This window comes from Moschus berezovskii, chromosome 3 (assembly GCF_049115385.1).
Source record: "Moschus berezovskii isolate FMDL1 chromosome 3, NW_MosBer_1.0, whole genome shotgun sequence".
In the NCBI taxonomy this organism is placed as follows: Eukaryota; Metazoa; Chordata; class Mammalia; order Artiodactyla; family Moschidae; genus Moschus; species Moschus berezovskii.
Window position 1 is genome coordinate 83,996,933 of NC_142462.1, and position 23,476 is coordinate 84,020,408.

The window sequence follows — 23,476 nt, forward strand, 5'->3', positions numbered from 1 at the left end:
GGGACTGAACCCGGGCCCTTGGCATTGAAAAGCACAGAGTTCTAACCTGGTTAGACCGTGGTTAACCAGGAAATTCCCTACAATTGGAGGCTTTACTTTTTCACCCCTTTACCCGTCTTACACCCTCCTCCCCCTACACATGTATTCTGTATGCTTTCATCCGTTAATGGACACCTTAGATCGCATTCACATCTTGGTTATTGTAAATAGTGTTTCAGTGAACATAGGGGTGCATGTGTCTTTTCAGGTTAGTGTTTTGGGATTTTTTTTGATAAATATCCAGAAGTGAAACTGCTGGATCATATGGTAGTTCTATTTTTAATTTTTTAAGGAACCTCCATACTGTTTTTCATAGTGACTGTACAATTTACATTCCCACTGGTTGAATTAATTTAATGAAAATATCTGAATGATTTTAGGAAATTACTTTTTAATTGGCCCGCATTCTTAGTACTTTCTTTCATCCATTGGGGGCTTTTCTTGAGGGATATTTAGCAATAAAATAAAAACCTTTAAAATAGCCAGATATTTTAATGTAATATTTCCTTATCTAGAAATTTACCTCAAGGAATAAAGGTATATGTAAAGGTTCAAAGATATTCACATCAGTGTTTAAATTCTTTTTAAAAAAAAAGTTCGACAAGAAACTAGTGCTCATTTGTATAAAGAAAAAGATGTCTGTTAATTGTACTGCGTAATGTTAAGGTGACTTAATGTTGATATTATGTCTTTCTACCTGTATGCACATTTTTTGCAATGTTATTTATAGGAGTAAAAAAATTTGAGACCACCTAAATGCCTAATAATGAGAAATTAGGTAAGTAAATTGCAGTGTACCCTTGAAATGCATTCACCTTATATAATTCAGTTTAAAAAGGAGGCCAACCAACTATAAGTAGCCTTGTAGTGAAGAAAGGAATCAAAGCTGAATCTAATCAGATATCTACCAATTTATGGGAATATGTTAAAGGGCATCATGTGTGTCAGCAGAAAAAAACAGACTGGAAAAGAAACTACGGGACAAATGACCCAATTTCTTTAAAAATAAAATTGCAAAGGGGAGACAAGTTTGAAAAGGGAGCCTGTACTAAGAGAAATTTAAAAGATACGTCAACTAGTTGTAATGCCTAGACCTTATTTAGGTTTTTACTTAAATCAACTTTTAAAAAGTTATTAAGAATGTATTAATATTTGTTGAAGCTAGATGATAGCTAAATCAGGTTCATTACTTTGCTAGTGAAATGTCCATATGAAATGGTTTTTTTAAAAAAATCCACAAAACAATATAATAAATATTTTGTGAATGTTGGCTAGAGATAGTGAGTTGCAGGTATTTTTATTAATTTCTTTTTGTTTTTCTAGAGGTTTCTTTTGTTTTTCTATATATATTTTTTAACATTACTTGATTTTCAATAATAAAACATCTTCAGTGTTCACCATACATTTATCTTTACCTTTTTTATAATATATTTTGTTCCTCAAGTTTTTCAAGATTATAAATTTATATTCTGCTTTTAATTCCAGCAATATTCAAGAAGTCTGTTTTTTGAAATGTTAGGAATTCAGAGATAAGTATTAAAAATGCTGTTATTTGTTGTGATGTATTAATATGAATTTATTTTCTTGTTTCAGATTCCCAAATGCTGGAAAATCCTCTTTGCTAAGTAAGATTTCTCATGCAAAACCTGCAATTGCAGATTATGCATGTAAGTACAATTTTTTTAGTGTTTGGAGGTATCTTTTAAAGACTAATTTTTCTTTTGAGTATGAATAAACTATAACTGGGGTAGCCTTAGTTTGAAAATTCTTGGCAGACAGAACATATGGATTTCCCATTGATCTTTGAAACCTCTGTAGCTCTCAGCAAAGTTCCTAGTACTTCTTAGATACTTTGTCGCATTTATTTCTCTGTTGCATAATCATTTGTTTGGTTTAGTTATTATTTTATGAGTATTATCAAATACTGTGATAAATGCTAGGAAGGCAGAGATCAGTACTTTTATTCATTAAGCAAGTATTTATTTCCAGGAACTACAGTAAGTTCTGGAGTTATAAAGATTGGTAAACAGAAGTGAATACAGTTACTAATGAATATAAGAGGATATAATACAGTTTTTTGAAAGAGTGTAGGTGACAGCTTTAGATTTCTTTGGGGAAGCGTGATGGTGGGGCTGAGATATGAACAGTAAATATGAGTTAACTGGTAATAGACAATGGAGGTCAGAGTCTTTTTAGTCAAAGGAAGTAGTGTGTACACAAGGACTTCATGGTGGCAGGGCGTAGATTTGTTTGTCTAAAGAACATGTTGTAAGGGAATGAAGGAATCAAGCTGAGGCTAGAGATACAGGTGGAGATCTGTGATATAGGCCATAGAGGCTGTATTTTGTCTTTATAGCTTTAGAAGAGGTTATAGCTTTTTAACAAAGGATAAAAATGATTAATTTGCTTTTCAAAAATATCTCTTTGCATATAATGTACAAAATGGTTTAATATAGGACGTAAGTGGATTTGGAAAGAATTTAGTAGAACTATTGCAGTAGCAGATAAGGGATAATGGAAGCTTAGACTAATAACGGGCTTCCTGGGTGACTCAGTTGTAAAGAATCTGCCTTCAATGCACAGGCCTCAGGAGAACCGGGTTCAATCCCTGTGTCAGGAAGATCTCTTGGAGTTGGGCGTGGCAACCCACTCCAATATTCTTGCCTGGAGAGTCCCACAGACGAGAGCCTGGTGGACTATAGTCCATAGCATCACAAAGAGCTGGACACAAGCAAGTGAATGAATATAATAGGATCTCTACCTTCATTAAACAAAATGGCACAGAATGACATTAACAGGGAAAGTGAAAGTGAAAGTCATTCAGTAGTGTCCGACTCTTTGCAATGTGATGGACTATACAGTCCATAGAATTTTCCAGGCCAGAATACTGGGGTGGGTATCCTTTCCTTTCTCCAAGGGATCTTCCTAACCCAGGGATCAAACCCAGGTCTCCCACTTCTCAGGAGGATTCTTTACAGCTGAGCCACAAGGGAAGCCCAAGAATACTGGAGTGGGTAGCCTATCCCTTCTCCAGTGGATCTTCCCAACCCAGGAATCAAACTGGGGTCTCCTGCAGGCAGATTCTTTACCAACTGAGCTATCAGGGAAACTATTGAAAATAAAATCATGGAAAATAAAATCAAACAATTCTAGGGTTAGATTCTGATAAAGTAGAGTTAATTTTGTACTAACTGCTATAAATCTCTTGGCCAGTATTTTTTGTTATAAAATAGGGGATCTTTGAGAAGGAAAGAAGAAAAGCAAAAAAGTCGTAGAAGGATACTACTGTTGGATTGATGAAGTTTGAGGATAATTGAATGAGAAAGGACTAATAGATTTCACATGTAGCCCAAATGATAGAAACCTAAATTCTGCCCCCTGCCCTCAACACCTTTGCCATGCTCTTAAAGTTTGAGAGGGACTTTGAGGCCCACTAATTAGATTAGACCTATGCTTTGGCAGATTGTAAAAATCTATATTTGTCCTTTTCCAAAATAATTATACCTTTAATTTCAGCAAATGAGAACATAATCTGAATTAGGTTGTTCACAGAAAGGAAATATTATTTATTTTATACATAACACTAGGATAGTTTTGAGAGTACAGTGCTTTATTCTTGCCTTAATTTACTTTTCTTTTTTTAGTTACAACAATAAAGCCTGAACTTGGAAAAATTATGTATAGTGATTTCAAACAGGTGGGTATTTTTTTTTAACTTTTTTCTTTTAAAAATATTTATTTATTTGGCTGCTCTGGCATCCTTAGTTGCAGAATATGGGATTTAGTTCCCCTGACCAAGGATTGAACCTGGGCCCCCTGCATTGGGAGCGCAGAGTCTTAATCACTGGACCACCAGAGAAGTCCCATAGGTGGCTATTTTTAAAATAAGACTCTTGGTTAGAAATGAAAGTACTTGGCTTATTGCTTAGACTTTATAACATTTGACAGTTTCTGTGGTGTTGGAAAAAGTAGCAGGATTTTGTTTTTAGTAATTGAAGTCATAATCAAATCAATTCTGCTGAGCACTATCAGAGTAAAATATTGTATAAGAATAATTCTTCCAAAGTTTGGATACAGTTTGTAATTATACCATTGATTGTATCTTAGTCTCCTTGATCTGTTTGTTCTCATTGCAATTCCATATTTTATTGCCATACTTGATTATTGATTTTCATTTCCTAAAAACATATTCTAAAGTTCATGGATGTAATTTTATCCCACTTTACTGTTTAAAAAAATTTTTTTTAATTGAGATTTTGGTCTTAGCTAGCTATTAAAATTTATTTTTCCTTGGTAAGGAAGAACTATAGTTTTTTTTTGAGTAATTAGAATAAAAACAAAAAATGGAAAATAATAAAATTTAAAAATATGTAACGTATGATCAGCAGTTGCATTCCTTAGTGTTTACCCAGATTAACTGAAAACTTAGATCTGCTCAAAAGCCCACACACAGATGTTTATAGCTGCTATGTTCATAATTGCTAAAACTTGGAGGCAACCAAGATGTCCTTCTGTAGATGAATGGATAAATAAGCTATGTACATATTGAAAATTGAATGTCATTCAGCACTAAAAATAAATAAACTATCAAGCCATGAAAGGACACAGAGGAACCTCCAGTGCTTATTACTAAGTGAAAGAAGCCAGTCTGTAAAAGCTACATCCTGTATGATTTCAACTATATGATGTTCTGGGAAAAAGGCAAAACTGTGGAAATAGAGATCAGTGGTTACCAAGGATTAGGAGGAAAGAAAGGTTAAATAGGTAGAAAGGTTGAATGGGCAGCATACAGAGGATTTTTAAGGGCAGTGAAACTATTCTGTATGATATTGTAATGGTAGATACATGTCATAAATTTGTCAAAACCCATAGAATGTATGAAACCTGGATGACAAACCATAATGTAAAATAAGGACTTGAAGTGATGATGTATCAGTGTAGTTTCATATAATCCAATGACATAATTCAAAAGATATCAAAGATGTATATTCATTATAATAGGGGCATAACAGTTAAAAAAAATTTTAAAGCTTTAACAATTACATAGAATATTAAATAATAAGTAAAATTATAAGTGCAGGATAATATGAATTTAGAGAACATTATTGGTAATTTTTAAGGGAAATCAATAAAAAACCTCTGAAGAAAATTTCAGAACACGAGACCTCTATATGTACTTTGCTTTGTCACATAGCTACAACTTTCTTTAAAACTGAAAAATTTAACCACACAAGCAATGTGTGTAGAGCAGTGTTTTTCATCCCTTACTGTACATCAGAATCATCTGACTAGCTTAAGAACAACAGTGATAAATCAAGCTTGGGCCCCAGTGATTTGAAACCAAATCCCTGGAGATAGGGCTTGAGGATCTGTAGTTTATAGCAATTCCTTAGATGATTATGATATATGGTGAGGTTTGAAAACCACAAGTGTTGAATAATGGTTAATGACTCTAATAATGGTTAATAGTCCTAAATAGTATATAGGGACACTGTTCCCCTTACTTTTTAAGAATGGTTAAATCCTGGTAGAATATGAACAGTAAAGGAATAGTGGTACCAAACAACCATTTACATATAGAATAAAACACTTTACAGTGCTTACATCCTAAGTCAATGTCTGCTGAATTAATATCCTTGTTTACTTTTAAGAATTTAAAAACTTGAAATTCTTTGAAAAGTTCATATTGAACAGTATAATTTATGGAATTCTAAAGAGAATTTTTATTAATAAATGTTAAGCTAAGCCCTAGAATTCTTGGATTGTTAAAGTAAAAATGGGACTCTAATTTCTGATAGCAAAAGATTTTGATTCTTAATACATTTGTTATCAAAGTATCTTGGGTTTATTAGAGATGCAGTAATTCAGTGGTAATCACAAATTAGAAACTTTATAATTGAAATATGAAAATTGTTGGATGTCATTAGATTTGTGGTTTTCACTTTTTATTATTAAACCATTTAATTTTGTATTAGATATCAGTAGCTGATCTTCCTGGTTTAATAGAAGGAGCACATATGAACAAAGGAATGGGCCACAAATTCCTCAAGCATATAGAAAGAACTAAACAACTGCTTTTTGTTGTAAGTCATATGCCTGTCAATGTAATGCTTAAAAGAATTTGACAATCAATGAATTTAGTTTTCCTAGACATTTGTATAATAACATTTAAAGATAAAGTAGTAGCATATATTAATCCACTAAATCTGTTCAGATAGGAGTCAAATTTATTTATAATATGGGGATGGAAATGGAAATGGCAACATTTACTGTATCAGATGAAAGTTTGGCCATATTTGTCAGGCTTTATTCCTTAGGATTTTCTGTGTACTACTAAATTACACAGCATTACTTTCCTATTTCATGAGATTATCTTTATTAGTATAAGTTGTTTTATCTGTACTAGTTTCTCATTAATGATTGTGATATTATAAGAATAATTACAGTGATCTTAAAATATCAATTTCTCTCATTTCAAATTACTAAATTACCAAAAGAGTATAGATTGAGAAATTATAGCTTGAATGAGTGAAACTTTTCAAAACAGAATTGTATAGCTGTCATTCTTACATTAAAGGCAATCTTTTTTCCTTTTTTTTTTTCAGGTTGATATTTCTGGATTTCAGCTTTCTTCCCAAACTCATTACAGAACTGCTTTTGAAACCATAATACTGCTTTCAAAAGTAGGTTTTTCTATGTGGTCTAGTATGTAGAGACATAGGATTGTATGAAATAACATATGACAATTAGAATAAATATCTTCTACCTCTACTTTTTGAAACTTTGGTGTCAGTTAAAGAATTATCTAAACTTTCTGTCTCCAGTTCCTTAATATTCATCCACTTCTCAAACGGTTGTAATCAATAAAACCTTCCTGGATTCCAAATCCCTATTATATAAATTCTTAGACCAACTCTTGCTTAACTAAATTCCTACTTCTTAGACTATTTCCCAGTCTACTTTTTAGGCACTCTGATACCCAGATAGTTTGGTTGTACTTTAGATTAGATATCTAAATATGCCTATTAGATATCTTTGATTGGATGTCCCATTAACTTCTCAACTTTGTGTAGACCTGAACTTGGACTTCCCTAGTTGCTCAGTGGTAAAGAATTCACCTGCAAGGCAGGAGACCCAGGTTCGATCCCTGAGTCGGGAAGATCCCCTGGAGGAGGCTGTGGTTACCCACTCCAGTATTCTTGTCTGGAGAATCCCATGCGCTGAGGAGCCTGATGGTCAGCTGTCTGTGGAGTCTCAAAGATTCAGACACAACTGAAGTGTCTGAGCACGCACACAGAACTGAACTTCTTTCTTTTTTTTTTTTAAAGTTTTCCAGCCTCCCTCAGAATCTTATTGAATATGTAAGCCAGAAACCTGGGTGGTAGTGATTCTGACTTTCTTACCACCTGTATCAAGCCCTGTCAGTTTTATGCCCTAAATTTCTCTGAAATGCAGCTATTTGTCTTCACCCTCACTGTTGTAATCGTCAGCCTCTCTTACTAGCTGGTCTCCCTGCTTCTAGTCTCACTTCTTTTCAGGCCATGTTTTATAGGCAGCTACCAGTACTCTTGCCTAGAAAATCCCATGGACGGAGGAGCCTGGTAGGCTGCAGTCCATGGGGTCGCTACGAGTCAGACATGACTGAGCGACTTCACTTTCACTTTTCACTTTCACACATTGGAGAAAGAAATAGCAACCCACTCCAGTGTTCTTGCCTGGAGAATCCCAGGGACGGGGGAGCCTGGTAGGCTGCAGTCCATGAGGTCGCTATGAGTCAGACATGACTGAGCGACTTCACTTTCACTTTTCACTTTCACACATTGGAGAAAGAAATAGCAACCCACTCCAGTGTTCTTGCCTGGAGAATCCAAGGGACGGGGGAGCCTGGTGGGCTGCCATCTGTGGGGTCACACAGAGTCGGACACGACTGAAGTGACTTAGCAGCAGCAGAATGATCTTTGTTAAAGAACCAAGCAGATGTTTGTTTCCTGCTCTGATGGTCCCCCATAGCAATGGGTTAGGTTGAAGTCTAACCTGAACATGGTATATGAGGCAAAGTTGGGTTCCTACCAAGCATTGTATCTCTGTTGTTCCTGCACCCTCTCCCGCTTCCCCAAGCAACACCCTGTACATTCTCTATACAGCCATATGATTTCTCTCTAACACAACATGATGTCTTTTACCTTAATGACTTTTATATCCTATTTCCTAGCTACGTTTTTGCCTATTATTGATAATGCTGTGAACATTTGTGTACAGGTTTTCTTGTGGGTATGTTTTCCTTTCTTTTGGGGATATATATATATATATTTATATATATACATATATATATATCTATCTCAGGGTGAAATTACTGGATAATAAGGTAAATCTAACATTTTGAGGAACTGCCAAACTATTTCCAAAGAGAATGCAGCATTGAATTACTTTACAGTCTTACTAGCAATGTATGAAGGTTCCAGTTTTTCCACATTAATATCAACATTCATTATTACCTTTTTTTACTTTGACATTCCTAGTAGGAATAAAGTAGTATTTCATTGTGGTTATGATTTGCATTTCTCACGTGACTAATGGTGTTGAGCATCTTTTTATGTGCTTATTAGCTATTTGTATGTGTTTGGAGAAATGTCTATTCAGATTGGTTGCCCATTTTTAAATTGGGCTATCTTTTAATTGTTGAGTTGTAAGAGATTTTTATAATTTAGATACAAGTCCCTTATTGGTTATATGATTTGCAAATATTTTCTCCTATTCTTTCAGTTGTCTTTTAACTTTCTTTCAGTTGCCTTTTGAAGTATGGAATTTAAAACTGATGGAGTCCCTTGTGTCTATTCTTTCTTTTATTCTTTTAGTGTCAGATACTAATTAATCCATGGTAACAAAGATTTACTTCTAAGCATACTTACTTTTTCCAGGAATAATACAGGCGTAGGATTAATTGTCATTATTTAGTTCTGAATTTTATCTTAATAGAAGTGTGCTTAATAGAAGTGTGCTTAATAGAAGTGTGCTTAATAGAAGCCCAAATATCTGTATTTGTCTCCAGGCACAAAATCACTTACTGATTTCAGAGGTGTGAATGGGCCCTAGAATACCCAGGCCTATAAAGTATACAAAGACATTACTAAATAGGTATTATAATACAGTTATTTGGTTTTTCTCTTTTGATTTAAAGGAGTTAGAGTTGTACAAAGAGGAACTTCAGACAAAACCTGCACTCTTAGCAGTAAATAAAATGGACTTGCCAGATGCACAGGATAAATTCCATGTACTGATGAACCAACTCCAGAATCCTAAAGGTAAACCCGTTCATTCATTTACTGCCAGTTTAATGAATATCTATTTCTGCGTTATTGACTATGCCAAAGCCTTTGACTGTGTGGATCACAATTAACTCTGGAAAATTCTGAAAGAGATGGGCATACCAGACCAACTGACCTGCCTCTTGAGAAACCTGTATGCACGTCAGGAAGCAACAGTTAGAACTGGACATGGAACAACAGACTGGTTCCAAATGAAAAGGAGTACGCCAAGGTTGTATCTTGTCACCCTGCTTATTTAACTTCTACGCGGAGTACATCATGAGAAACGCTGGACTGGAGGAAGCACAAGCTGGAATCAAGATTGCCAGGAGAAATATCAATAACCTCAGATATGCAAATGACACCACCCTTATGGCAGAAAGTGAAGAAGAACTAAAGAGTCTCTTGATGAAAGTGAAAGAGGAGAGTGAAAAAGTTGGCTTAAAGCTCAACATTCAGAAAACTAAAATCATGGCATCCAGTCCCATCACTTCATGGCAAATAGATGGGGAAACAGTGGCTGACTTTATTTTTCTGGGCTCCAAAATCACTGCAGATGGTGACTGCATTCATGAAATTAAAAGACGCTTACTCCTTGGAAAGAAAGTTATAACCAACCTAGACAGCATATTAAGAAGCAGAGACATTACTTTGCCAACAAAGGTCCGTCTAGTCAAGGCTATGGTTTTTCCAGTGGTTATGTATGGATGTGAGAGTTGGACTATAAAGAAAGCTGAGCGCTGAAGAATTGATGCTTTTGAACTGTGGTGCTGGAGAAGACTTTTGAGAGTCCCTTGGACTGGCAAGGAGATCCAACCAGTCCATCCTAAAGGAGATCAGTCCTGGGTGTTCATTGGAAGGATTGATGTTGAAACTGAAACTCAGTACTTTGGCCACCTGATGCGAAGAACTGACTCATTTGAAAAGACCCTGATGCTGGGAAAGATTGAGGGCAGGAAGAGACGGGGATGACAGAGGATGAGATGTTTGAATGGCATCATCTACTCAATGGACATGAGTTTGGGTCCGGGAGTTGATGATGGACATGAGGCCTGGCGTGCTGCGGTTCACGGAGTCGCAAGGAGTCGGACTCAACTGAGCAAGTGAACTGCACTAATGAATACCAGTATTTGCAGAGACTTTTAGGTGTACTATAATCAGTGGGGGAAAAAACTGAAACCTGTTCCTCTTTAAAAAAAAGAAAGTGTGTTTGAAGAAAGAACACATACCATATGAAACTTTTAAATGTGATATGGACAATGTGTTATAGGACATAGAAGGGAAGAAAGATTAATTTGAGATGAAAAGTTCAGCATCATCAAGAAGGAAAACTTAAACTGGGCTCTTAAAGAGTTAATGGGATTTGGATCAGAAGAGGAAAAAGTCAGCATATATCTATGAAGTCTTTTCACTTTTAACTTATTTCACAAGTTCTAGAACTTCATTCCCCTAGTACATTATGAATTTAAAAACAGGGCTAGTAGTTCTAGAGAGATATGTGTCTTTGCACTGCCAGATCTATAATCTCTGGAGAGTATTAAGCTTCTAAAAAGAACTTGAGTTGTTTGTATGTGTGACACAGAATAATAGATGCTGTTACTTCTAAAAGATTTGTGTGAAATTGGTCCCTAAGTGGGCCACTTTGTATAAAAGAATTTAAAGGGATTCTCCATAGTTTTGAATATTGACCTTTGCAGAACACACTCTACCATATAGAGATGATGCTTTCATTTTTCTGAGTCTAGTAGAGGACCTTTTGCACAAATGAGAAAAGCAGGATGGAAGGTAAGTGGTTAACATGTTTTTGAATAGACTGGATCATGGAGAAAGCAAGAGAGTTCTAGAAAAACATCTATTTCTGCTTCATTGACTATGCCAAAGCCTTTGACTGTGTGGATCACAATAAACTGTGGAAAATTCTGAAAGAGATGGGAATCCCAGACCACCTGACCTGCCTCTTGAGAAACCTGTATGCAGGTCAGGAAGCAGCAGTCAGAACTGTACATGGAACAACAAACTGGTTCCAAGTAGGAAAAGGAGTATGTCAGGTTGTATATTGTCACCCTGCTTATTTAACTTATACGCAGAGTACATCATGAGGAACGCTGGGCTGGAAGAAGCACAAGCTGGAATCAAGATTGCTGGGAGAAATATCAATAACCTCAGATATGCAGATGACACCACCCGTATGGCAGAAAGTGAAGAGGAACTCAAAAGCCTCTTGATGAAAGTGAAAGAGGAGAGTGAAAAGGTTGGCTTGAGGCTCAACATTCAGAAAACGAAGATCATGGCATCTGGTCCCATCACTTCATGGGAAATATATGGAAAAACAGTGGAAACAGTGTCAGACTTTATTTTTGGGGGCTCCAAAATCACTGCAGATGCTGATTGCAGCCATGAATTTAAAAGAAACTTACTCCTTGGAAGGAAAGTTATGACCAACCTAGATAGTATATTAAAAAGCAGAGACATTACTTTGCCAACAAAGGTCCATCTAGTCAAGGCTATGGTTTTTCCAGTGGTCATGTATGGATGTGAGAGTTGGACTGTGAAGAAAGCTGCTCGCCGAAGAATTGATGCTTTTGAACTGTGGTGTTAGAGAAGACTCTTGAGAGTCCCTTGGACTGCAAGGAGATCCAACCAGTCCATTCTAAAGGAGATCAATCCTGGGTGTTCATTGGAAGGAGTGATGCTAAAGCTGAAACTCCAATACTTTGGCCACCTCATGCAATGAGTTGACTCACTGGAAAAGACTCTGATGCTGGGAAGGATTGGGGGCGGGAGGAGACAGGGACAACAGAATGAGATGGCTGGATGGCATCACCGACTCGATGGACATGAGTTTGAGTGAACTCCGGGAGTTGGTGATGGACAGGGAGGCCTGGCGTGCTGTGATTCATGGGGTCACAAAGAGTCGGACATGACTGAGCTACTGAACTGAACTGAACTGAACCTGTTTTTATCCTTGAGATAAAAATTGAGGAAAATAAATTATAATGTACTAGGACTATCAGACAGCACCAGAAGATCCTCTCTCTTCTTGTAAAAATCCTTATATATATATATATATATATATATATAGGGCCTGCCCTTGAGTTAATAAGTTACTTTGGGGGTATAAATATGCCTCAAAATATTTATATATAATAATGTCTTTATTCCTTAATGTCATATGTTTTATGAGGTCATTAGATCTGTTCACTGGTTGATCTTGCAGAAAAGGGAATTTTCAGAAGAGGTACCAGAGATGGGGGTAACTCAGGAGTTTGTAGCTATTTTGGCCTATCATAAAAAGAATATAGTCACCTCAGTGATAATTTCCAAATTAACCTCTCTTTTCCTTGGGGGTAAATGAATCCCAGAAACCAAGCTTTGTATTGATTTGGTTAATCTCTTCTAGCCAGCCTTTCCAGGTGTTGATCCATCCCATCAGTATGCCATCCTCCCTTCTGTTGCCTTGGTAGCAGAGAAGAAGCAGAAGTTACCTAACGGTTGTCAGCCCCAGTGGAGTGAAATATTGGATTCATCTGAAATGATCTCTCCTTGAACTGTTCTCAATTTTAGTATGGCTCCTAGTACCGGTGATGATAAGTCTCTGCATTTGGACAGTTAAAGGCCATCTGTGTGCTGAAGCCAACTAGAATATCCCAAGTCACAAATGATTTTATTTTTATAGAAAAGTTCTCTCAGAGAGTCTGTGTTGCCTTACTTTATTGAAATGCCCCAAAACAAAATTTATTGCTTTCATCTTGTGTGATTTATCTTTTGATTGGAGGGTTGTGTGCTCAGTCATGTCCAGTTCTTTGTAACCCCATGGACCATAATCCGCCAGACTCCTCTGTCCATAGAATTTTTCCAGGCAAGAATACTAGAGTAGGTTGCCATTTCTTACTTCAGGGTATCTTTCTAAGTCAGGGATTGAATCTGCGTCTCCTGCCTCTCCTGCATTGGCAGGCAATTTTTTTACCATTGCGCCATTACCTGGGAGCTTATACTTCATTCAGTTTAAAATATATTCATGTAACAAATATTTACTGAGCACCACTCATGTGCCAAGAACCTTACCATTGTCTTTAGTAAAAACCAAAAGTGCTAAGAGCTTATTAGAGAAGTGAAAAAGAAAAACTGCTAAGTTTTTGGTTCACAAATGAAACCTCTAGCATAGTTTTGACTTATTTTCAAAGACAATGAAAATCAGCTTATATTTATGTTGTTTCAGAATTTTTGCATTTATTTGAAAAAAACATGATTCCAGAGAGGACTGTGGAATTCCAACACATCATCCCCATCTCTGCAGTTACTGGAGAAGGAATCGATGAACTAAAGAACTATATAAGGAAATCTCTGGATGAACATGCCAACCAGGAAAATGATGCATATCATAAGAAGCAGTTGCTTAATCTACATATTTCCAATACAATATCTTATAGTGAGCCACCATCAAAGAATGCTGTTTCTAGTCCTAGAATGGATGTAACTTAAATTATGAAAAGTGATACTGAAATTGTGTTCATTTGAAAGCTCTTTGACAAACATTTTTTAGAATGTTGGTTGTTACTAACCTGCTGTATATACCATCATTCAAGAACCATATTTTTAAAGATGTTTTGTAGTTAAGTTTGTCAACAGATAAAAAAATAACCAAGGGTTAAAAATGACAGTTTATAATGTTATGGCCATCCACCTGTAATAACATCCTATAGTATTCTATCTGTACGTCTCTAGTGAGATAATTTTTAAGATTATAAAAAAGGGTTCCTTACGAGCAACTAGATTTTATTTGTTTGTTTTTGAGTTTGTCATTACCTGGCTCTCCTAAATTTGTAATAGTTCTTTTTTTTTTTTTGAACAACCTCAAACTCCTGAATTTGAACATATTCACTGATAATAAAGATCACTGATAATCAGCAGATAGATCTTTGCAGTTTTAGCTTTTGGAATTTTTTCTTTCTTAAGTATGAATATTATTTTCCTGCTTTGGAACACACTAATGTATATCTCATTTTCTGTCTGTTACCATATTTTAGTAAGGAGAATAAATAGGAAGTACAGTATTAAGCAATATTATCAATCATCAATATATTCTCAGGAGATTGTAATTTCTAAACTTCTTGACTTTCAAAAATACTTAAAATTAGACATTTTCTTGTAATGTATTTTATTATAAAATATACATATTAATTATAAAAAATAAAATTTAAACAGTGCAAAAGCATATATAGTAAAAAAGTTCCCATCTTTTTGCATCAGGCTTTCCAGTTCTCAGAGAAAACCGCATGTTCCTACAGGATTTTTTTAATGCATGTATCTTTTTGCCTAAATGAGTTCATTATATTAACTTTTCCAAAGTTTTTTTGTTTGTATTTACAAAATAATAGCAAGTTAAAGAGCTTCTATAAAGTATTCTTCAGTGCTCCTATTAAACTGTTAGGAATTGTTTTGGAATTTAAGGCTAAGAGAAGCCTTGAAAAGTAGAAGTATAGGTTGTGCAGTTTTGTCTAACTCTTCGCAACTCCATGGACTAGCCCACCAGACTCCTCTGTCCATGGGGTTTTCCAGGCAAAAATACTGGAGTGGGTTGCCATGCCCTCCTCCAGGAGATCTTCCTGACCCACGGATTGAACCTGGGTCTCCTGCATCGCAGGCAGATTCTTTACCGTCTGAGCCACCAGAGAAACCTTCAGTTCAGTTGCTCGGTTATGTCCGACTCTGCGACACCATCGACTGCAGCACGCCAGGCCTCCCTGTCATCACCAACTCCTGGAGGTTACTCAAACTCATGTCCATTGAGTCGGTGGTGCCATCCAACCATCTCATCCTCTGTCATCCTCTTCTCCCGCCTTCAATCTTTTCCAGCATCAGGGTCTTTTCAAATGAGAAAATGGGAACCCTTAACAAATATTAAATAAAAATGTCCATATCATTCTACTTAAATTTCTTCTGATACGACAATGTGAGTGACTTCTTACAGGTGTTATTTCACTTTTATTTGTGTTCTGTTTTCTATTCTCCACTCCTACCTCCCATCCCAGTCCCCAGATCACTGGCTTTTCTTGTATTTGTTTTCATGCATGGTATTTATTGAGTTTCTCCCTTGTGTCAAGCACTCTGCAGGGCACTGCGTGTACAGTGTTGAGGAGAATAGACAGGACCTGCTGCCCTCAAGGATCTCGCATTCAACAGCAGAAGCAGCTAGAGATTAGAGCACTTTACAGAAAAGTAAGAGTTAGGAAAGCATTTGGAATTTGAACATCTCTACTGATTGTAGTGTCCAGGTTTCATACTGGGTATGTTTTACATTTATGACTTGAGTCTCATTTTTCTCTTTTTCTATTATTTCTACTTTTTCTACTTCTGTTATTTCCTAAGTATAAACAAGTAGCAGTATGTGAGGACAGTTTCATTGGGTGAATTTTTGACACCATAATCTTGCTTTTTTGCTGTAACAAAGGGTAGCAGATGTGTGTGGAGGACTAAGAGGAACTGTGGCTTATTCTGTCTGTATTACCTAGGTTACTACTCTACGACTAACTGAAACATTTTATGTAACTCACTAAAATGTTCCATTATTTTTATTTTCTTACCAAAAGTGTACCCTCTATGGCTTTTTTTGATGGTGATTTTTTACTCTAAAAGAAGAAAATCTGAATTCCTTTTTCATTTTATAAAAAATAATTTTAAACACTTATTTATTTTGAAATAAAAATTTTAACTGCCATTTATTTTGTCCTTAAGCAAGACTTTTTCATTTTCATCTTTCAAAATAAATACTTTTGGATCCTTAATTGCTATAGTACTGAACAGCCAGGGTATCAATACACTATGTATAACAAATTTTTACCAAGTCCCAGTAGTTCATGCAGAGCTTGCTACGTCACATAGATTTACCATCATGAATCACAAATTTATACTACCAGACACTGTCAAGTATTAAGTATACTATACTGTGAGGTTGGAAAGATTTTACCTATGAGAAGAAAAAATTCAGAAACTTACTATGTTGTTCTTTTTATAATATATATCCATAATATTCTTATCATAGCAAAATGACCTTTATGTTAAATTACTGTTTTCTTTTAAGTAATAAATATTTATTATTCAGGGGGAAAAAAAGTCTGCTTTCATAATGGGAAAAATTAGATCAGGGGTATTTTATTTCAGGCTTTATCCAGTTTTCAGACACATGGAGTATTTCCAAGTTTCTAGAGGTTTACAAAGTTCTGATAAGATTTCAGTTAATAAAGGTAAGTTCCATCTAGAAATCTGAAATACAATTTGTAATATACCTTTGGGGCTTACATGACAGCTCAGTGGTAAAGAATCCTCTTTCAGTGTAGGAGATGCGGGTTGGATCCCTGATCAGGAAGATCCTCTGAGGAGAAAATGGCAACCCACTCCACTAATCCCAGAAAATCCCATGGACAGAGGAGCCTGGCAGGATACAGGCCATAGGGTCATAAAAGAGTTGAATGCAACTGAGTGACTAAGGGACAACAATGTACCATTAAGGTACATTAAAAATAATGTTTCAAAGCAACTGCATTTAAGTATAGTTACAAGCTATAGCTTAAAAAACAAAATGAAAATGAGCAATAATATGAACAGTAAAACTTATACAAAAGACACTTAAATTTTAAAAATATGGCAGCATTTTTTTTTGAAGACCAAATTGTTGGATAGTAAGTACTTGAGTGTTTTGTTTTTTTAACTTTTTATGAGTCTAAAGTATTTTATAATTAAACATAGCTTGCCTTGCAAAAGTTTATACCTTGGGAATTAAGATACAAATGTTGATAAAGGTTTGCAGACAGCATGCTACAGTCTTTCAGTTCAGTCAGTTCAGTCACTCAGTCGTGTCCGACTCTGCAACCCCATGAATCACAGCACGCCAGGCCTCCCTGTCCATCACCAACTCCCGCAGTTCACTCAAACTCCTGTCCATTGAGTCGGTGATGCCATCCAGCCATCTCATTCTCTGTCTTCCCCGTCTCCTCCCACCCCCAATCCCTCCTAGCATCAGACTCTTTTCCATTGAGTCAGCTCGTCACATGAGGTGGCCAAAGTATTGGAGTTTCAGCTTTAGCATCAGTCCTTCCAATGAACACCCGGGATTGATCTCCTCCAGAATGGACTGGTTGGATCTCCTTGCAGTCCAAGGGACTCTCAAGAGTTGCAGAGTTTAATAATGAAAAGTACCCATTTTTTTTTCTTAAAGAGCTATTTCAGAGAAGCACTGGATTTGTTTTCTGTTTTGTGACTGGAAGTGGCAAAAGAGGGAACATATCAGAGGAATCTCTTTGGTTTTGAATGGGTGTCACAAGCCAGCTGAAGGAAAAGCCAAATCAAATAAGTGATAGGAATGAGAAAAGGAGAAAAAAGAAAAATATGTAGTTGGAAAGTTGGAGTATTTTCTTGTAGAGTAAAAGGTGGGCTCAGTGCCTCAGCTGGATGAAAAACCAGTGGCAATTTCAACTATCTTTTCAGCCCATAACTAACCACTAATTTTAGGCAGTTCTAATTTTAAAAGTTTTGTTTCTCGTTATTTGATAGTAGCTTAATTAATTGTTGGGTACTTTGACAACTTCAGAGGAAATAATGTCCTTTGTGTGTATTATTAATGTGTTCATAATAGAATCAAATCCTTTGGGATACCCAGATACCAAGCTATGTGAAGTATAGCTATTATCTGAAACATGTCCCTTTCTTTGAAATACTTGGAATTTGAAGAACAGGGTATGCAAGTAATAAATAATTCTGGAGCACTATATGGCAAGGCAGTTTTTTCCTATTTATTTTATAAACTTGAGTGCATTGAAAGGTGAAAGCAAAGGACAAGAGCCTCCTTTGTTCATGACACATATTTCAATATATTTTTCTGAAATTGTCAATATCTTCTGACCAGTGCCTTCATTTTCTTATTTGTTATCAAATATTGTTATTGGTATTATTTCTATATAAAAAGGCTTTAGGAAGGCTATGGTATAATTTTCTTAAGAAAAAGGATATTATTATAAAGCTAAAACATACTTTCAGTTTTATTTGTATATGGTTAGATACAAATTGGGGAGATTGAAAATATTTTGTCAGGAGCAGACATTGAGTAAAAGGTTAGGGCTGTGGATGGATTTGAAACACAATTATATGACAGAATAAATAAAAGCCCCTGAATACAAAAAAGTCCCTGGTCTACCAAGTTCTAATGGGGGGAAATAAGAGTACTGTGTAATAATGGAGCCTCAGTTTTAAAAATAAATCTTTCTGTGAACTGGTACCACTGTCAGGGTCAAGAGAACTTGTAAGAACAATATTGAGCACACATCGCCTTTCCTATAAAAACATGACCCAGAAAACTCACCTGCTTTGTTGTTCAGTTGCTCAGTTGTGTCTGACTGTGACCCCATGGACTGTAGCCAGACTTCCCTGTCCTTACCTCCTCCTTACCTTCCCTACCTCCTGGAATTTGCCCAACTCATGTCCGTTGAGTCAGTGATGCCATCCAGCCATCTCATTCTCTGTCGTTCCCTTCTCCTCTTGCCCTCAGTCTTTCCCAGCATCAGGGTCTTTTCCAGTGAGTTGGCTTTTCACATCAGGTGGCCAAAGTATGGAGTTTCAGCATCAGTCCTTCCAATGAATATTCAGGATTGATTTCCTTTAGGATTGACTGGTTTGATCTTACTGTCCAAGGGACTCTCAAGAGTCTTCTCTAGCACCACAGTTGGAAAGCATCAGTTATTTGGTGCTCAGCCTTCTTTATGATCCAACTCTCATATCCATACATGACCACTGGAAAATCCATAGCTTTGACTATATAGACCTTTGTCAGCAAAATAATGTCTCTGCTTTTTAATACGCTGTCTAGGATTGTCATGGCTTTTCTTCAAAGGAGCAAGTGTCTTTTAATTTCGTGGCTGCAGTCACTGTCCGCAGTGAATTTGGAGCCCCCAAAAAAATAAAGTCAGCCACTGTTTCCACTGTTTCCCCATCTTTTGAAGTGATGGGACCCATTAATGTCATAATACCAAATTTGTAACACATTCATCAAATGTTTAACATACAGGTTTCTTTTTAAAAACTGGGTTAAAAATATGCATGGTGAAAGATTTAAAACAGCTTAATATGCAGATGACACCACCCTTATGGCAGAAAGTGAAGAGGAACTCAAAAGCCTCTTGATGAAAGAGGAGAGTGAAAAGGTTGGCTTGAAGCTCAACATTCAGAAAACAAAGATCATGGCATCTGGTCCCATCACTTCATGGGAAATAGATGGGGAAACAGTGGAAACAGTGTCAGACTTTATTTTTAGGGGCTCCAAAATGACTGCGGATGCTGATTGCAGCCATGAAATTAAAAGACGTTTACTCCTTGGAAGGAAAGTTATGACCAACCTAGATAGTATATTAAAAAGCAGAGACATTACTTTGCCAACCAAGGTCCATCTAGTCAAGGCTATGGTTTTTCCAGTGGTCATGTATGGATGTGAGAGTTGGACTGTGAAGAAAGCTGATCACCAAAGAATTGATGCTTTTGAACTGTGGTGTTGGAGAAGACTCTTGAGAGTCCCTTGTACTGCAAGGAGATCCAACCAGTCCATTCTAAAGGAGATCAGTCCTGGGTGTTCATTGGAAGGACTGATGCTAAAGCTGAAACTCCAATACTTTGGCCACCTCATGCAACGAGTTGACTCACTGGAAAAGACTCTGATGCTGGGAAGGATTGGGGGTGGGAGAGAAGGTGACGACAGAGAATGAGATGGCTGGATGGCATCACCGACTCGATGGACATGAGTTTGAGTGAACTGCGGGAGTTGGTGATGGACAGGGAGGCCTGGCGTGCTGTGATTCATGGGGTCGCAAAGAGTCAGACACGACTGAGCGACTGAACTGAAAGCAATTCCGGGAAAAAGCCTTCAATTAATTATTGTACTTTAAGACTATTGTGTTGTACAAATCCCCTACCCTCCTGGCTCCCTCCCCTCTTCACTAGTAACTTTATTAAAGAAGATCGGGAACAAGTGTTGTCATTCTATGTGATAGTAGACTACACTTTCCTAACAGGTTTGTTTTTTTTTTTTCATGTGTTGATCACTCAGTTGTGTCTGACTCCTTCTGACCCCATGAACTATACGTAGCTTGCCAGCCTCCTCTGGACTGTATATAGCTTGCCAGCCTCCTCCATCCATGGACTTTTCCAGGCAGGCGTACTGGAGTGGGAAGCCAATCCCCTCTCCAGGGAATCATCCCAATCCAGGTATCAAACCTGGGTCTCCTTCATTGCAGGCAGATTCTTTACCATCTGAGCCACCAGGGAAGCAACGTCTTTATTGGGCCTTAATAAACAGATGCCCCTGTTCACTTCCTTAACAGTTTTTTTTTTAATATAAATTTGTATTTATTTTTGGCCATGCTGGGTCTTCATTGCTGTGTGGGTTTTTCTCTAGTTGTGGCGAGTGGGGGCTACTCTCTAGTTGCAGTGCATGGGCTTCGCATTGCAGTGGCTTCTCTTGTTGTGGCATACAGGCTTAGTTGCTCCATGGCATGTGAAATCTTCCCCGGTTAGGGACTGAACCCGTTCTCCAGCACTGACAGGTGGTGAGCCACCAGAGAAATCCTCCCCTAACAGTTTTTAAATGTGACATCTCACTGTGTGATTTATCCAAAACCTTCTTCCCTTATTTCTTGTATTACTTTGCTAAAGCAATCATAACAAAGCATCACAGACTGGGGACTTAAAGAACAGAAATTTATAGTCTCAGAGTTCTAGAAGCTAGAAGTTGGAGATCAAGGTGCCATTAGGATTGACGCCTTCAGAAAGCTGTGAGAGGGGATAGGTTTCATGCCACTCACCTAACTTACAGTGGTTAGCTGGCAGCCTTTGGCACTCCTTGGCCTGTAGAAGCATCACCCCAATTTCTGTCCTCATCTTTGCATGGCATTCTGTGTGTGAGGTTGCCTCCAGAATTTCCCTTTTCCTAACAAACCAGCCATATGGATTAAGGCTAATACTGATGAGCTCTTTTTAACTTGATTACTTGAGTAAAGACTTTACCTTCAAGTAACATTACATCCTAATGTATGCTGGGGGAGTTAGGACCTCAGCAGATGAATTTTTGAGGGACATGTTCAACCCACATTTCCCTACTTCTCTTTCTGTACTTTTCAATAAGTATAAATGTACTTTACAAGTATAAATGTACTTCCCAACTATATTTGCCAACTTCCCAATTATAGATAATGTTGTCATTTTTTATAGTCTCCTCTGAAAACTAGTATATGATTTTTTTCATTAATCTAAATTTGCTGGATTTTAGTCATAGATTTGGAGAAATACTATGGTGAGATACAACATGCATGGAAAAGGAACAGTATGTACTAATTATAACTAGTTTACAATTGGAGGTTGAACTATGCTGTTTAGGGAAGATACAAATATTCAGAGAAGGGGCGAGTTAGGTAGGATTTGAGTGGGCCAAGAGGATAGTACAAGGACATTCCAAGTTCAGGAATAGCTTCACTGAGCATTTAGAGTTAAGGAAATGGCAACCCACTCCAGTATCCTTGCCTGGAAAATCCCCATGGACAGAGGAGTCTGGTCCATCTACAGTTGATGGGATTGCAAAGAGTCGGACATGACTGAGCAAATTCACTTTCACTTTCAAGATCTGAGAGGCAGAAATCCAAAAATTGGAGATTGTCTTGATTCTGGAGAATTGACTAGTGACAGCTACCTTTTGGGAAGATCTACCACTTAAATTCCTCTTGACCTTAGGCAAATTAACTTTTCTGCATCTCAGTTTCTTTGTCACTGGAAGGGACCCCCTTTCCTGCAACAAATGTACATTGTATTAGAACACTCAGTACATTCTCCTTTTCCATTCTTCCCCAAGTCCTATTCCTTTGAGGCTGGAAACTACAAGTTTAAGATGGTAGCTGAGTGGGGTATAAGGTTTGATTCCTCCCAAGGATCCATGCATCTTGGAAGGAAATTTCTAAAAATCATGACGGTATTCTAACGTCCTTCCTCATTCCTACTCAGAAACACTGGCTAAGAACCCAGAGCTCCAAGGAAGTCTTTTTTTCCTAATTTCCAGACCTATATAATCTGTTGGACCTTTGCCAACATGGTACTTGGGGGTTATTCTTACAAATATCATTCTTAAATATTTTTTACAATGTTTCTTTTTGAATAAGAAAATAATCACTTTTCAAAAGCGACTTTATCTTCAAGATAGAGATGTTTGCCTAACTGGTAAATGACACGTTACATAGGTATACATATTATTGTAACTAGGTGGAGCTTCCATTTTTAAGCTGAGTATATGATAAGTTTTTGTTAAAATGTGCCTTAACTGCCTAATACTTCAAAAGAAAATGATTCTTTGGGGGAAAGGCAAAGTTAATGCTTATGGTATCTCATCCAAGTTCATGGTAGGGACTGCACTCTTGGATTAATAACACCCTGATATACAGACTACTGCCTCAAAGCCATAAACATGGTGATGACCTCTTAGTTAAAGAAAAATGTAGGCGTTATGTCTAAGCGTTCCGTTTCTGAAGTCTGTGCTATTCGAGTCACAAAATCTCTTCAATTCCTTTTTCATTTTATTTTTGATATGGGACTTAGCTGACTAGTGTGTGGCCACCTTTAGGTCTCAAATCTAATGCTATAAATATGTATAAATATACAAAACAATGTCTAAATACAAAGCCCAAATACATGGCTATAGTGACTGCTCTGGAACATTTTTGCTTATTTTCAAAGGTTGAGAACTTAACCTACAGGTTTTCAGGGCAATTAGAATTTCTACATGGGGATGAGACTCTGCTTGTGAATTGTCATCTTTGGTTATTTTCAGAATACATTTAGCGTGTATGACCAGAGTGGCATTTTTCTGATAGAATATAAATTAAAAACTGGTTGACATTCACAAACAATAATATTTTGTGAATATATTTTGGACCCTTAAATATAAAATAACTGAAAATACAGCAATATTGTTACATGTGGTTATATGCTAACTTTATTTGAAACAGATAAGTATGGTATACATTAAAAAAAAAAAATACTCAGTAGAACACAGGCTTCTAGAGAGCTCTAGTGACCTCATTCCAGCCTTCAAATCGTTTGGAAGAAAT

At 36.7% G+C, this 23,476-nt stretch overlaps 1 protein-coding gene across 1 annotated transcript in view; it reads left to right on the forward strand.

Moving 5' to 3' along the window:
• The window catches only part of GTPBP10 (GTP binding protein 10), a 31,763-nt gene extending 14,495 nt beyond the window's left edge, over window positions 1-17,268 (forward strand). Inside the window, exons 5-10 of the mRNA XM_055421047.2 lie at window positions 1,633-1,706; window positions 3,684-3,736; window positions 6,015-6,122; window positions 6,645-6,722; window positions 9,218-9,341; window positions 13,564-17,268. Of these exons, the coding sequence (XP_055277022.1) occupies window positions 1,633-1,706; window positions 3,684-3,736; window positions 6,015-6,122; window positions 6,645-6,722; window positions 9,218-9,341; window positions 13,564-13,826 (700 nt within the window). The 3' untranslated portion in view covers window positions 13,827-17,268. The remainder of the gene's footprint in view (window positions 1-1,632; window positions 1,707-3,683; window positions 3,737-6,014; window positions 6,123-6,644; window positions 6,723-9,217; window positions 9,342-13,563) is intronic.
• Window positions 17,269-23,476: the final 6,208 nt, after the last annotated feature.